The sequence below is a fragment of the Lithobates pipiens genome, unplaced genomic scaffold (genome assembly GCF_037356315.1).
Source record: "Lithobates pipiens isolate NorthernLeopardFrog02 unplaced genomic scaffold, aLitPip1_a1.2 Scaffold_35, whole genome shotgun sequence".
Lineage (NCBI taxonomy): Eukaryota > Metazoa > Chordata > Amphibia > Anura > Ranidae > Lithobates > Lithobates pipiens.
Window position 1 is genome coordinate 4,142,603 of NW_027507811.1, and position 15,011 is coordinate 4,157,613.

The 15,011-nt window shown below is 48.3% G+C and overlaps 4 protein-coding genes across 4 annotated transcripts in view; all 4 read left to right on the top strand.

The window, feature by feature from the left end:
- Positions 1-15,011, top strand: part of LOC143955596 (uncharacterized) — a 464,194-nt gene that overhangs the window by 23,726 nt on the left and 425,457 nt on the right. The gene's annotated exons all lie outside the window — the stretch shown is intronic.
- Positions 1-15,011, top strand: part of LOC143955715 (uncharacterized) — a 263,796-nt gene that overhangs the window by 11,763 nt on the left and 237,022 nt on the right. The window lies entirely within an intron of this gene.
- Positions 3,820-5,674, top strand: LOC143955931 (uncharacterized). Its single transcript, XM_077466055.1, has 3 exons — positions 3,820-4,306; positions 4,423-4,706; positions 4,828-5,674. The coding sequence occupies exons 1-3, from the start codon at positions 4,222-4,224 to the stop codon at positions 5,029-5,031; spliced, it is 573 nt and encodes a 190-aa protein (XP_077322181.1). The 5' UTR covers positions 3,820-4,221; the 3' UTR covers positions 5,032-5,674.
- LOC143955684 (uncharacterized) lies at positions 5,757-8,132 on the top strand. Its single transcript, XM_077465794.1, has one exon. It carries the CDS (start codon positions 5,772-5,774, stop codon positions 7,620-7,622), a length of 1,851 nt encoding a protein of 616 aa, XP_077321920.1. The 5' UTR covers positions 5,757-5,771; the 3' UTR covers positions 7,623-8,132.

Sequence of the window (15,011 nt, forward strand, 5' to 3'; positions counted from 1 at the left end):
ACCTCAGCCTCTGCAACATCTCCAAAATATGCCCCTTCCTAACCAATGTCACCACAAAGATCATAGTTCACTCCCTGGTTATCTCTCACCTTGACTACTGCAACTCCCTCCTCATTGGATTACCTTTACATAGGTCACTCCCCCCTTCAGTCCATCATAAATGCTGCTGCCAGACTCATCCACCTTACCAACCGCTCAGTGTCTACTACTCCTCTCTGCCAATCCCTCCACTGGCCTCCATTCAGTGTCCTCCACCCCTCTCTACCAATCCCTCCACTGGTCTCCATTCAGTGTCCTCCACCCCTCTCTACCAATCTCTCCACTGGCCTCCATTCAGTGTCCTCCCCCCCTCTCTACCAATCCCTCCACTGGTCTCCATTCAGTGTCCTCCACCCCTCTCTACCAATCCCTCCACTGGCCTCCATTCAGTGTCCTCCATCCCTCTCTACCAATCCCTCCACTGACCTCCATTCAGTGTCCTCCACCCCTCTCTACCAATCTCTCCACTGGCCTCCATTCAGTGTCCTCCCCCCCTCTCTACCAATCCCTCCACTGGTCTCCATTCAGTGTCCTCCACCCCTCTCTGACAATCCCTCCACTGGCCTCCATTCAGTGTCCTCCACCCCTCTCTGCCAATCCCTCCACTGGCCTCCATTCAGTGTCCTCCACCCCTCTCTACCAATCCCTCCACTGGCCTCCATTCAGTGTCTTCCACCCCTCTCTACCAATCCCTCCACTGGCTTCCATTCAGTGTCCTCCACCCCTCTCTACCAATCCCTCCACTGGCCTCCATTCAGTGTCCTCCACCCCTCTCTACCAATCCCTCCACTGACCTCCATTCAGTGTCCTCCACCCCTCTCTACCAATCCCTCCACTGACCTCCATTCAGTGTCCTCCACCCCTCTCTGCCAATCCCTCCACTGGTCTCCATTCAGTGTCCTCCACCCCTCTCTACCAATCCCTCCACTCACCTCCATTCAGTGTCCTCCACCCCTCTCTGCCAATCCCTCCACTGGCCTCCATTCAATGTCCTCCACTCCTCTCTACCAATCCCTCCACTGGCCTTCATTCAGTGTCCTCCACCCCTCTCTGCCAATCCTTCCACTGGCCTCCATTCAGTGTCCTCCACCCCCCTCTACCAATCCTTCCACTGGCCTCCATTCAGTGTTCTCCACCTCTTTCTGCCAATCCCTCCACTGGCCTCCATTCAGTGTCCTCCACCCCTCTCTGCCAATCACTCCACTGGCTTCCATTCAGTGTCCTCCACCCCTCTCTACCAATCCCTCCACTGGCCTCCATTCAGTGTCCTCCACCCCTCTCTGCCAATCCCTTCACTGACCTCCATTCAGTGTCCTCCACCCCTCTCTGCCAACCCCTCCACTGGCCTCTATTCAGTGTCCTCCACCCCTCTCTGACAATCACTCCACTGGCTTCCATTCAGTGTCCTCCACCCCTCTCTACCAATCCCTCCACTGGCCTCCATTCAGTGTCCTCCACCCCTCTCTGCCAATCCCTTCACTGACCTCCATTCAGTGTCCTCCACCCCTCTCTGCCAATCCCTCCACTGGCCTCCATTCAGTGTCCTCCACCCCTCTCTACCAATCCCTCCACTGACCTCCATTCAGTGTCCTCCACCCCTCTCTACCAATCCCTCCACTGGCCTCCATTCAGTGTCCTCCACCCCTCTCTACCAATCCCTCCACTGGCCTCCATTCAGTGTCCTCCACCCCTCTCTGCCAATCCCTTCACTGACCTCCATTCAGTGTCCTCCACCCCTCTCTGCCAATCCCTTCACTGACCTCCATTCAGTGTCCTCCACCCCTCTCTGCCAATCCCTCCACTGGTCTCCATTCAGTGTCCTCCACCCCTCTCTACCAATCCCTCCACTGGCCTCCATTCAGTGTCCTCCACCCCTCTCTACCAATCCCTCCACTGACCTCCATTCAGTGTCCTCCACCCCTCTCTACCAATCCCTCCACTGGTCTCCATTCAGTGTTCTCCACCCCTCTCTGCCAATCCCTCCATTGGCTTCCACTCATCCAATGAATTAAATTCAAGATAGTAACCATAACTTACAAAGCCATCCACAACTCAGCCCCCAGCTACATCACTAACCTAATTTCAAAATACCAACCCAATCGTTCTCTTTATTCCTCCCAAGACCTCCTGCTCTCCAGAACCCATGTTACCTCCTCCGATGCTCACCACCAGTACTTTTCCATAGCATCTCCCATCAGATGGAACTCCCTACCCTAATTTGACGGATTATCTCCAACTCTGTTTGCTTTCAGATGATCCCTGAAAACCCTCCACTTCAGAAGAAGCCTATCCTACCCCCACCTAACAACTGTACTTTAATTTTCTCCATCAGCCCATCCCCCACAGTTATTACCTTTTGTTTCACCCTCCCTCCTAGATTGTAAGCTCCTGTATTATATTGTATTGTATCTGTACTGTCTGCCCTCAAGTTGTAAAGTGCTGCACAAACTGTTGGTGCTATATAAATCCTGTATAATAATCATTGGTGTTATAGGGAGGAAAATACTGAAGGTTCTGAGGGATAAAGGGGAGCTGAGGAACATCTCAGGGGGTACTGAGGCTAAAGGACTTTGGGGCCCCTGAGGGGGGTAGAGGAGCTGAATGGCTCTGGGTCCTTGATCGGGTTGATGGACAGCAGGGCTCTGAGGGAAGAGGAGGCTGTAGGGCTCAGGAAGACTTTAAGGTAGGGAGGGGGGCTTTTGGCCTATGATGGTTCTACGACCTGCACTTACTTTTCCGACCTCCTTATAGACTTCCTGCCAGGAAATGGAGGCGACCTTCACCTTCTTACCATCACACTGTTCAAAAAAAATATTTTAAGATACCAAGGGAAATGAAGAAGGGCAGTCCTTCACCCCTTGGTGGTCACTCGTAATTGGAGGAGGTCTGTTGGAATTCAGAGCCCCAGGAACCCACCACCACTCCGTACAATGTCCTGGATATTACAGTATACTTGGCAACTAAGAGAACAAACCCCTCCCCCTAAACTTCGGCCAAAAGGCAGCAAGTTCCGCTTAGCATGCACAAAAACTCTGGATGGCCGCACTCTGTGACATTTCAATTTGGAATTTTTGTGCCTCCTAGTCTTCAGGTGAGGAGCTGGACATTGCACCTGCGGTTACGCGGACAGCGTGAGAGACCATATAGCCGACCCACCTAGAGCTGAGTCCATTTGTGTAGGAAGTTCCCCTTCCTGGACATCATGATGACCCTCCATTGACCTCACAGCACTGCCTCAGAGCAAACAAGTCACAGGAAGGATCATATTTATCATTCCTTGTCTGCAGAGATAATACTAATCAAATCCAGTTCAGAAACCCAATAGAGAAATTTTGGCCAAGAGGGTTCTGGGTTTGCTGAAATGTAGGAAAACACTAAACAGTCCAGACCAAATTTGTTCCCATGGGAGCAGTAATAATTAAATGTACAGCAACCCTCCTATTACCCCCCTCCCCCCCACATCCTATTATTGTGTGACCAACACCATCTAAATAATTATTACTTTCATTTCCCCCAAGTTATCCGTCTACAAGGAGACCTGTATAGAACAAATGACGGCACCAATGAGGATGGAGGAGGACCGGAGTCACATGACTGAGAAGATACTAAACCTCACCCTGGAGATCATCTACCTGCTGACCGGAGAGATGAGGAGGATTCTGGGAGGTCACATGACATCACTCTTATCTCTATTAATAAAACACAGACCTGACCGGAGAGGTGAGGAGGATTCTGGGAGGTCACATGACATCACTCTTATCTCTATTAATAAAACACAGACCTGACCGGAGAGGTGAGGAGGATTCTGGGAGGTCACATGACATCACTCTTATCTCTATTAATAAAACACAGACCTGACCGGAGAGGTGAGGAGGATTCTGGGATTCTAACATGATGTTCCTATTGGTTCTCCAATACAGAGATTTCCTCTTGTGAAGTCCGGTGATCATATGACCATCACAGTGCCTCCATGTGACTCCCTAAAACCTGAGAGACACAACATGGAGAAGATTCTAGAAGTCACCAAGAAGATGATGGAGCTGCTGACAGGAGAGGTGAGGAGGATTCTGGGAATTCTGGGACATTATCCAGTAACAGACAAGGGATGTGTCTGGATGGTGACTGTATCATTGTGTGTGTCAGGTTCCTATAAGGTGTCAGGATGTCACTGTCTATTTCTCCATGGAGGAGTGGGAGTATTTAGAAGGACACAAGGATCTCTACAAGGACGTCATGATGGACAATCAGCCGCCCCTCACATCACCGGGTAAGAGGAGACTTTATTGTAAAGGAGAGAGCAGTACGGAGGCTCCACCTCGATCCCCCATCATCTGATAAACACATAGAAACAATGTATTCAGTCAGTGTGTGTGTTTCCTACAGATGGATCCAGTAATGGGAACCCACCAGAGAGATGTCCCCGTCCTCTGTATTCCCGGGATTCTACACAAGAAGATCAGAATGGAATCCTCTGGGATGATAATACTGATGTTAAAGAAGAGTATAAAGAGGAGGATGAGGAGTATGGAGTGATGGAGGAGATTTCAGAAGGACAGAAGGATATGATGGAGCCACCAAATACCAGGAACCCACCAGAGAGATGTCCCCGTCCTCTGTATTCCCGGGATTCCACACAGGAAGGTCACACCATCCCCCACTGTTACAAGGTTGGTGGAACGGAGAATCTAGAATATGGACTTCTGGAGAGGATGTATTTTTTCTATGTGATGTCACAATAATAAATCTTCTATCTTACAGATGATATTTTCTCTCATTTTCTTGGTTTAGAGTGGAGATCCAATGGATATAGAATTTGAGGTGAAATCAGAAGAAGAAGAGAGGTATGTGAGGGATGATCAGCAGTCTATGGAGGAGGATGGAATAACGGGGACATTTATAGAGGAGGACACTCCTACAGAGATCAGCACAGGTGGGTCATTAACACTAAATACATCCCTCCACCCATACTGCTCACTGATTGGTCCAGAGTAGGGCGGGGGCTGGGTGATATCAGCCTGTAATCCCCTGGTCACTTTCCTGAGCTGTGTTCCCCGTCCTGTATTCCTGGATTTCTCTCCGATAATCTTCCTTCTCTGTGCTGGCAGGAAAATGTTGATTTTTGGTATAGGCGCTGCTCGGCCTAGGCACCTGGGGAATGTGTTTTGTGTTTAGGAAAAAGGGGGACCTACTCAATATTAGGTGGATGGTTATGATTTTATGGCTGATTGGTCTATTGTACATTACATACTCCTGACCCCTGCACTATATATTCTATGTTGTACATTACCTGACACTCGTCCTATAATCCCCTCATCACTGTCACTCCTATAGAAGACAGTTCTCGTTGTTTCCTCCCTCTCTGACTAAGGTCCATGAATAAAGAAATGATCTAGTAGGAGATCAGAGGACCCATTTACTAGTTACCTTGAGGGGGGAATTGTAAGATCCTCAGAGACAAAGCTGCCTGATGTGGGCGGAGTCCTAGTTTAGGGGAACCAATCTGCTCGTGTCTAGTAATAATAAGCCAAATGGTCCGGGGCTGAAGTGGTTAAACAATTCTACTTATAATTTGTCCTAAGTCACAACCTTTATATTTTTACCTTATAACAGAATTATCATTAGGTCAGTAGATACTAAAATTGTAATCGTATCTGTGGCCTGGAATATAATATGTATAATTTGAATGGGGGGGGAGGGGGGAATTGTAAGATCCTCAGAGACAAAGCTGCCTGATGTGGGCGGAATCCTGGTTTAGAGGAACCAATCAGCTCCTGCCTAGTAATAATCTTTATATTTCTATTTTAGTAGATGGACGGGAGATGAGGAAAACCTCAGAGGATTGTCTCACTTTGTCTCCAGACTGTAAAGTAGAAGATGAGGACATCACACAGTATAGTCCAGGAGAAAACCCGACTACCTCAAATGTCCATCCGGCACCACACAGTGTAGATGGACCATCGTATTCCTCTTATCCCGAGGAACCTCAGACTGTGCGAGACAGTGCCGGACCATCGTATTCCTCTTATCCTGAGGAACCTCAGACTGTGCGGGACGGTGCCGGACCATCGTATTCCTCTTATCCTGAGGAACCTCAGACTGTGCGGGACAGTGCCGGACCATCGTATTCCTCTTATCCCGAGGAACCTCAGACTGTGCGGGACGGTGCCGGACCATCGTATTCCTCTTATCCTGAGGAACCTCAGACTGTGCGGGACGGTGCCGGACCATCGTATTCCTCTTATCCTGAGGAACCTCAGACTGTGCGGGACGGTGCCGGACCATCGTATTCCTCTTATCCCGAGGAACCTCAGACTGTGCGGGACGGTGCCGGACCATCGTATTCCTCTTATCCTGAGGAACCTCAGACTGTGCGGGGCGGTGCCGGACCATCTTATTCCTCTTATCCCGAGGAACCTCAGACTGTGCGGGACGGTGCCGGACCATCGTATTCCTCTTATCCCGAGGAACCTCAGACTGTGCGGGACGGTGCCGGACCATCGTATTCCTCTTATCCTGAGGAACCTCAGACTGTGCGGGACGGTGCCGGACCATCGTATTCCTCTTATCCCGAGGAACCTCAGACTGTGCGGGACGGTGCCGGACCATCGTATTCCTCTTATCCTGAGGAACCTCAGACTGTGCGGGACGGTGCCGGACCATCGTATTCCTCTTATCCTGAGGAACCTCAGACTGTGCGGGACGGTGCCGCCCTTCCAACAGATAAGATGTTTTCTTGTACTGAATGCGGGAAGTGTTTCCGCTTCAAAGGCAATCTTAATTTGCATAAAAGATCTCACACAGGAGAAAAGCCGTATTCCTGTACTGAGTGCGGGAAATGTTTTTCACACAATTCCAGTCTTAATTCACATCAGAGATTTCACACGGGGGAGAAGCTATGTTCCTGTCTTGAGTGCGGGAAATGTTTTTCAAAGAAGTCTAGTCTAAACACACATCAGAGAACTCACACGGGCGAGAAGCCATTTTCCTGTCTTGAGTGCGGGAAATGTTTTTCACACAATTCCAGTCTTAAGTCACATCAGAGATCTCACACGGGGGAAAAGCCGTATTCCTGCCCTGATTGCGGGAAATGTTTTTCAGACAAATCCTATTTTTACAAACATCAGAGATCTCACATGGGGGAGAAGCCATATTCCTGCCCTGAGTGTGGGAAATGTTTTTCAGAGAAGTCCTATTTTTACAAACATCAGAGATCTCACACGGGGGAGAAGCCGTATTTCTGTCCTGTGTGCGGGAAATGTTTTTCACAGAAGTCCAGTCTTAACACCCATCAGAGATCTCACACGGGGGAGAAGCCGTATTCCTGTCCTGAGTGCGGGAAATGTTTTTCAGTGAAGTCTAGTCTTAACAAACATCAGAGATCTCACACGGGTGGGAAGACGTATTCCTGTCTTGGGTGCGGGAAATGTTTTTTACAGAAGTCCAGTCTTAACACACATCAGAGATCCCACACAGGGGAGAAGCCATATTCCTGTCCTGAGTGCAGGAAATCTTTTTCAGTGAAGTCCAATCTTTCCACACATCTGAAATCTCACACGGGGGGAGAAGCCGCATTGCTGTCCTAGGTGTGGGAAATGTTTTTCAGATAAGTCCAATCTTTACAAACATGAGAAACTGCACACGGGGGAGAAGCCATATTCCTGTTCTGACTGAGGGAATTGTTCCTCACTGAAGTCCTGTACATCAGGGGGTCCCACACAACCCTCGAGGTGTATTAGTGAGTGCGGGAAATGTCTTGTATATGAATGTTGCTGGACATGTGGGGAAGAAGCACCCCCTGATATACACCTCAGAGATACTCCATGGCTGATCTTCATCATGGAAGAAACTGTTGATAAGGAGATCAGAGATCACCAAAGACATGGGTGAAGTGTTGTACCATCTCGGCCATTGATAGCAGGAGAAAAATAAAAATGGAGTCCTTACCTCTCATTGGCTGAGTACATTTTGTGGTGAAAACTCTTGCAAGAGGTCCGTTTTCTCAAGTCGTCTTCCGGGACGAAACGCGTTAACACCACTACTTAAAAGGTGGTCCTCTAGGTCTTTTAAAATAAAAATTTAGTCGTTACCTCTCATTGGCTGAGTACATTTTGTGGTGGCAGATTTCACAAACACTTACAGGTCTGTTTTTTTTAAACTTTAAAAATTTTATTTCTTATGATGATTTCCTATGATCATTGGCTCCATCTTGTGGCCATAAGACGGTGTTGCACTAGTTTTTACTGATGAAGGTATTTCAGGAAAAAATACTGCGTTATAAACACTAGATGGCGCTGAGGATCATAGGAAATCACTGTGTTCATTAGAAAATGGACAGAGTTTTTCACGGCTGGGCAAATATTTGTCACAATTATCAACTAATATTCTATAAAATAGACCCCTTAGTTTCCTCCATCAGACGTGATTTCATACAAATAAATGAGATCATACACTTATGAGTACAGAAGACATTGAAGAACGTGAAGCCAACAATATTATACCAACCATTGATTTAGAAAGGACAGTTCTACATTTGGTCATTAGGTGGCGCTAAGTATGGGGATTAGGGCCATCTAGTGGCCAAATGTGGTATTTTCCATTTTTTAAATCAATAGAAAACATATGAAAAGCTCAGCAAATAGCCAAATAACATGAATTTTTTTTACCCCGATACACAGAGAAGGAATGTACATGCCCTTTACCAGGGCAAATTGCTGTGCAAATTATTTCTGAATAGACCCCTAAGTGTCAGGAGATGTTTATTTACCCACCTCCCACCATAGCCATTATACATATACAGTTGGACGGGAGCTTTGTCTATTTAGGAGAACGTACCCGTACATCCTCCCACTGTAGCCCTCGGTTCCTGAACACTGTCACACCAGTACAGTGTCACCAGAGCCAGCAAAAGCCTGAACAAGGGATGGAGGGAGGAAGCTAGAGAAGGAAGGAAAGAAAGAGGGATGGAGGGACAGCAGGCCCAGATCCTACACCACAATAGAAATATGTATATTCCAGAAAGTTTAACAATCAGCAGAAAAAGATACTCCAAACACCTGGTGTTGGCGCTTCAACCATCCCGGCACCATGGTTGTTATGGTGTCAGGATGATTGAAGCGCATTATTTCTATTATTACATTGTATTATAAAATGAAACCCTGCACGATTTTCTCTCCGCCACCGTTAGAGAAGACCAGCTCTTGTGGAGCCCAGTCACTCACTAAGCGGAAGGAAAAAGAGGTGGAGCCCAGGTGGCTGGCAATAGAAATGGAGCTGTCACCAATTCCCCAACAGGTCACAGACTAGCACCGGGGTGGAGGGGGGGGGGGATTGCCGGCAACTCAATTTCTATTGGCAGCCACCCGGGCTCTAGCTCTTTTTTTTTTTCCCCTCGGTAAGTGACCGGGCTCCACGAGAGCTGGTCTTCTGTAAAATGGCTCTGCCGATTCTCCGGGAGTCTGGAAATATGCAAATTTCCCATGATTTTTCCCGGGACCATAAAAATGGGACAAGGGTCTAAAACCTGTGAATGTCCTGGGAAAATCGGGACTATTGGCATGTATGGAAGTGGTGAGCAGTACATCCTGGTGAAGTGCCACGCAACGGCAGCACAATACATCCTGGTGAGCTGGCAAACACCGGCAGTGCGGTACATCCTGGTGAGAACCAACAGCGCAGTACATCCTGGTGAGGTGGCGAGTAATCCTCTGATCCATCCTTTGGCCATCATCCCTCCGGTGGGCATCCATTCGAAAGTAGTGCTGCTAAGGACCAGAGGAGTTTATTTCCCATTGGATACTGTATGTGCCGATGAAAGATTCCCCTGGGTATATTACACCACAAGTGGTGAGCACCAACAGCGCAGTACATCCTGGTGAAGTGTTGAGCACCAGCAGGGCAATACATCCTGGTAATGTGGCGAGAACCAGAAGTGCAGTACATCCTGGTGAGGTTGCAAGCATCGGCAGCGCAGAGCATCCTGGAGATGTGGTGAGCACCAGCAGTGCAGTACATCCTGGTGAGGTGGCGAGCACCAGCAGTGCAGTACATCCTGGTGAAGTGGTGAGCACCAGTAGTGCAGTACATCCTAGTGAAGTGGTGAGCACCAGCAGGGCAATACATCCTGGTGATGTGGCGAGAACCAGCAGTGCAGTACATCCTGGTGAGGTTGCAAGCACCGGCAGCGCAGAACATCCTGGTGATGTGGTGAGCACCAGCAGTGCAGTACATCCTAGTGAAGTGGTGAGCACCAGCAGGGCAATACATCCTGGTGATGTGGCGAGAAGCAGCAGTGCAGTACATCCTGGTGATGTGGCGAGAAGCAGCAGTGCAGTACATCCTGGGGAGGTTGCAAGCACCGGCAGCGCAGAACATCCTGGTGATGTGGTGAGCACCAGCAGTGCAGTACATCCTGGTGATGTGACGAGCACCAGCAGTGCAGTACATCCTGGTTGAAGTGGCGAGCACCAGCAGTGCAGTACATCCTGGTGAGGTGGCGAGCACCAGCAGTGCAGTACGTCCTGGTGAGTTGGCAAACACCAGCACCAGGATGTACGGCGACGTGGCTGGGGATGACGTCAACTATCAGATTATTAACACGCCAAGATATATTTAGGCATCGGGGGCGTGGCCTGCTGCGGATCGGGGTGGCTGCCTGAATCTCTTTTTTGGCAGGGCTGCTCAGATCTACAGCAACCCAGCTCAACTTCATCTTCCCGAGAGAGGGGAAATGTCTGGGACCCGTTCCGGCTTGTCCAAGGGATACAAACCTCACTCACTACATACGGCTCCTCGGGCCCAGATGGCCCCCTGGCTCTGGGACACGCTCCAGCAAGAGCAGGCAGTTCCAACAAAACTGCCGCCCTACATGCAGCTCCAGAGCCTGGAGAAACCTCCATAATGCAAGCGCATGAGGGGGATGGACCGCCTTAACTCCCCCTGGAACACTAGCTAAAAAAGCAGCTCTGGGTAGTAGGGGTGTTGAATTTAATCGCAGCATCGATGCATCGCGATTCGGCCGCCCGCGATTCAACATCGATGCTGTGGATGACATAATCGATTTTGGGGTGATGTCATCAGCGTGCCACACTGTGCCCTGCCTTTCTGAACGGAGCTGAAAGCAGCCGAAAGGCGCAGTCCCCCGAACTGAGTCGTGGGCATTAGCTGCACACTCATTTCCTACCTCCCGCTGACGTCATCCCCAGCCGCATCGCCATGTTTTTAGCCAGCTGCTACAGGAGAGGAGACATGTGGAGCGATTGTCCCCGACTCCCGGTCTCCAGAGTCCTCCTCAGCTCACTGTCACATAGGCTGCTGCGGGACACCTAAGCCAGCGTCCCGCACTTGTCCTCCTCACAACAGGCTGCTGCGGGCAGTGGGAGACCCGAGCGAGCCAGAAGAATACAGGATGGCCACGCTTTTCCTCTTCCCAGGCTGCAGTGGGAAACCAGTGCACACTGTCATCATCATCAGGTACTTAATTCAGACACATCTGATGCACCATTATGTGCACGTTTTTCATGAATTATGGTTTATGCATGTCTTATTGTCTTAGTCATTGATTCACATCACAACTTCATTGATACTTTATTTTTTGTATGATTTATGGTTTTGCTCATAACTGTCCCCACACATGGAGCCATGCATTGCATGTGTGGGGCAGTGATGAGCAAAACCATAAATCATACAAAAAATAAAGTATCAATGAAGTTGTGATGTGAATCAATGACTAAGACAATAAGACATGCATAAACCATAATTCATGAAATGGCATACATTGTCATTTAGGGGACGTTATGGGGACATTGTCCGTAGTCTCTGACCCTCTCTTGTATCATGTCCGCAATCTCTGACCCGCTCTTGCATCATGTCTGCAGTCTCTGACCCTCTCTTGCATCATGTCCGCAGTCTCTGACCCTCTCTTGCATCATGTCCGCAGTCTCTGACTCTCTCTTGTATCATGTCCGCAGTCTCTGTCCATCTCTGGTATCATGTCTGCAGTCTCTGCCCATCTCTTGTATCATGCCCGCAGTCTCTGACCCTCTCTTGTATCATCTCCGCAGTCTCTGACCCTCTCTTGTATCATGTCCGCAGTCTCTGACCCTCTCTTGTATCATGCCCGCAGTCTCTGACCCTCTCTTATATCATGCCCGCAGTCTCTGACCCTCTCTTGTATCATCTCCGCAGTCTCTGACCCTCTCTTGTATCATGCCTGCAGTCTCTGACACTCTCTTGTATCATGTCCGCAGTCTGTCCATCTCTTGTATCATGCCTGCAGTTTCTGACCATCTCCTGTGTCATGCCTGCAGTCTCTGACCCTCTCTTGTATCATCTCCGCAGTCTCTGACCCTCTCTTGTATCATGTCCGCAGTCTCTGACCCTCTCTTTTATCATGCCTGCAGTCTCTGACACTCTCTTGTATCATGTCCGCAGTCTGTCCATCTCTTGTATCATGCCTGCAGTTTCTGACCATCTCCTGTGTCATGCCTGCAGTCTCTGACCCTCTCCTGCATCATGTCCGCAGTCTCTGTCCATCTCTTGTATCATGCCTGCAGTCTCTGACCCTCTCTTGTATCATGTCCGCAGTCTGTCCATCTCTTGTATCATGCCTGCAGTTTCTGACCATCTCCTGTGTCATGCCTGCAGTCTCTGACCCTCTCTTGAATCATCTCCGCAGTCTCTGACCCTCTCTTGTATCATGTCCGCAGTCTCTGACCCTCTCTTTTATCATGCCTGCAGTCTCTGACACTCTCTTGTATCATGTCCGCAGTCTGTCCATCTCTTGTATCATGCCTGCAGTTTCTGACCATCTGCTGTGTCATGCCTGCAGTCTCTGACCCTCTCCTGCATCATGTCCGCAGTCTCTGTACATCTCTTGTATCATGCCTGCAGTCTCTGACCCTCTCTTGTATCATATCTGCAGTCTCTGACCCTCTCTTGTATAATGCCTGCAGTCTCTCAACCCTCTCTTGTATCATGTCCGCAGTCTGGCCATCTCTTGTATCATGCCTGCAGTCTCTGACCATCTCCTGTATCATGCCTGCAGTCTCTGACCCTCTCTTGTATCATATCTGCAGTCTCTGACCCTCTCTTGTATCATGTTGGCAGTCTCTGGCACTCTCTTGTATCATGTCTGCAGTCGCTGACCCACTCTTGTATCATGTCCGCAGTCTCTGACCCTCTCTTTTATCATCTCCGCAGTCTCTGATATTCTCTTGTATCCTGTTCGCAGTCTACGACCCTCTCTTGTACCCTGTCCGCAATCTCTGACCCTCTCTTGTATCATGTCTGCAGTCTCTGACTATCTCCTGTAGTATGTCTGCAGTCTCTGATCATCTCCTGTAGTCATTTGGGGCAGTCTGGAGCTCCTCTTTAAGTTGTCTGCTGTGTTTACACTTTGCTACATGCAGGGAGTGTTGTCTTTTTTTTTTTTTAAGAACAGATAAAATTTAAAAAATTGAGTTCTTCTGACTGCTTGAATTTTATAGATGAAAACTGTGCGCAGTAATTGTGATGCATCACGCAATCGAATCAAATCAAATCGTGGACAGGATAATCGAATCAAATCAAATCGTGGACAGGATAATCGTAATCAAATCAAATTGTGAGGCCAGTGAAGACATGCACCCCTACTGGATAGGGATTTATTTTATTATTGCATAAATATGAAATCTGAGGTCTTTTGGACCCCAGATCTCACATTAAAGAGGACTTGCCATTTTTTTAATTTTCCCTATTTATTCCTATTAGAGATGTTTAGATTCCTTGTAATAGGAATAAAAGTGACCCAAACATTTGTTTTTGAAGGACGGTGTAAAAAAATAAAAAGTAAAATAAATAAGAAAAAAATGATGTGTGCAATTCTAATTATCTGTATAGTTTTAATACTATGAAACAAAAATTACTGGCATAGAAAAGTGAATAAATATAAATATATAAATAATAATAATAATCATAATAAATATATAAATATAATGATATCTATGGAAGTTAGATGCGGCAGCAGAGTGGTAAAAATCAGTTGTAAATAGTTGGCGAGGTCCGCAGGCTTCACTGATTCAGGTAACCCCCCGAATTTGATGTTGTTGCATCTAGATCGATCCTCTAGGTCTGCCAATTTTGCTTTAAAATACTTACAAACCACACGTCACCGTTGTACGTCGGGACATTGACGTAGAATGCCGGAGTTATGGCAGCAGACAGCTGCCATAACCCCGGTATATTCTTAAACGGCGGGCAGTAATCATTATGATAAAAGTGGTCTCCGCAGTGGATTCGCCGCAAGATTACTTTTATCGGGGACGGGAGAGGGACCCCGGCTCCCGCCGCACTACGGTCCTCTCCATGCTTACCGGAGCTGTCTGTAGCTGCGAAGACGCTGGCGTCCTCTCCCCTGACAGGCCTGGAGAAGAGTGAGGGAATGATAGTCCCCACTGGGGTTTATTATTTTTTTTCTAAACAAACTAAAAAAAAGATCAACATTTTTATTTATTTTGTACGTTTTTCTTAGTTTCCGTTATAAAACTTTGCTTTTTCCTTCCCTGGCGGGCACTGATGAGGCTGCACTAATGGGCACTGATATGTAGAATTGATGGGCACTGGTAGGCTACACTGATGTGCAGCACTGATAGGCGGCACTGAAAGGCACTAAGTGGCACTGATAGATGGCACTGGATAGGCAGCACTGATGAGGAGCTACTGACAGGCAATCCTGATTGGCATCTGAAGGGCACTGACAGGCATTACTGATGGGGCACTGATTAGCACTTTGATTGGCACTGATGTTCTTAATAGGGCACAGACTGGCAGCTGATGCGCACTGATTGGCAGCTGATGGGCACATCTGATGGGGGCTGTGCTGATAATCAGCACATTGATTATCAGCACAGCCCCCATCAGATGTGCCCATCAGCTGCCAATCAGTGTGCATCAGCTGCCAGTCTGTGCCCTATTAAGAACATCAGTGCCAGACCCTC

Excerpts from the sequence above, each read along its gene's own strand:
- LOC143955931 (XM_077466055.1), top strand. The coding sequence starts at position 4,222 with ATGGAGGAGTGGGAGTATTTAGAAGGACACAAGGATCTCTACAAGGAC. Across the intron at positions 4,307-4,422 it reads GCCGCCCCTCACATCACCGG|ATGGATCCAGTAATGGGAAC; the intron begins GTAAGAGGAGAC and ends TGTTTCCTACAG. Across the intron at positions 4,707-4,827 it reads CCATCCCCCACTGTTACAAG|AGTGGAGATCCAATGGATAT; the intron begins GTTGGTGGAACG and ends TTCTTGGTTTAG.
- LOC143955684 (XM_077465794.1), top strand. The coding sequence starts at position 5,772 with ATGTGGGCGGAATCCTGGTTTAGAGGAACCAATCAGCTCCTGCCTAGT.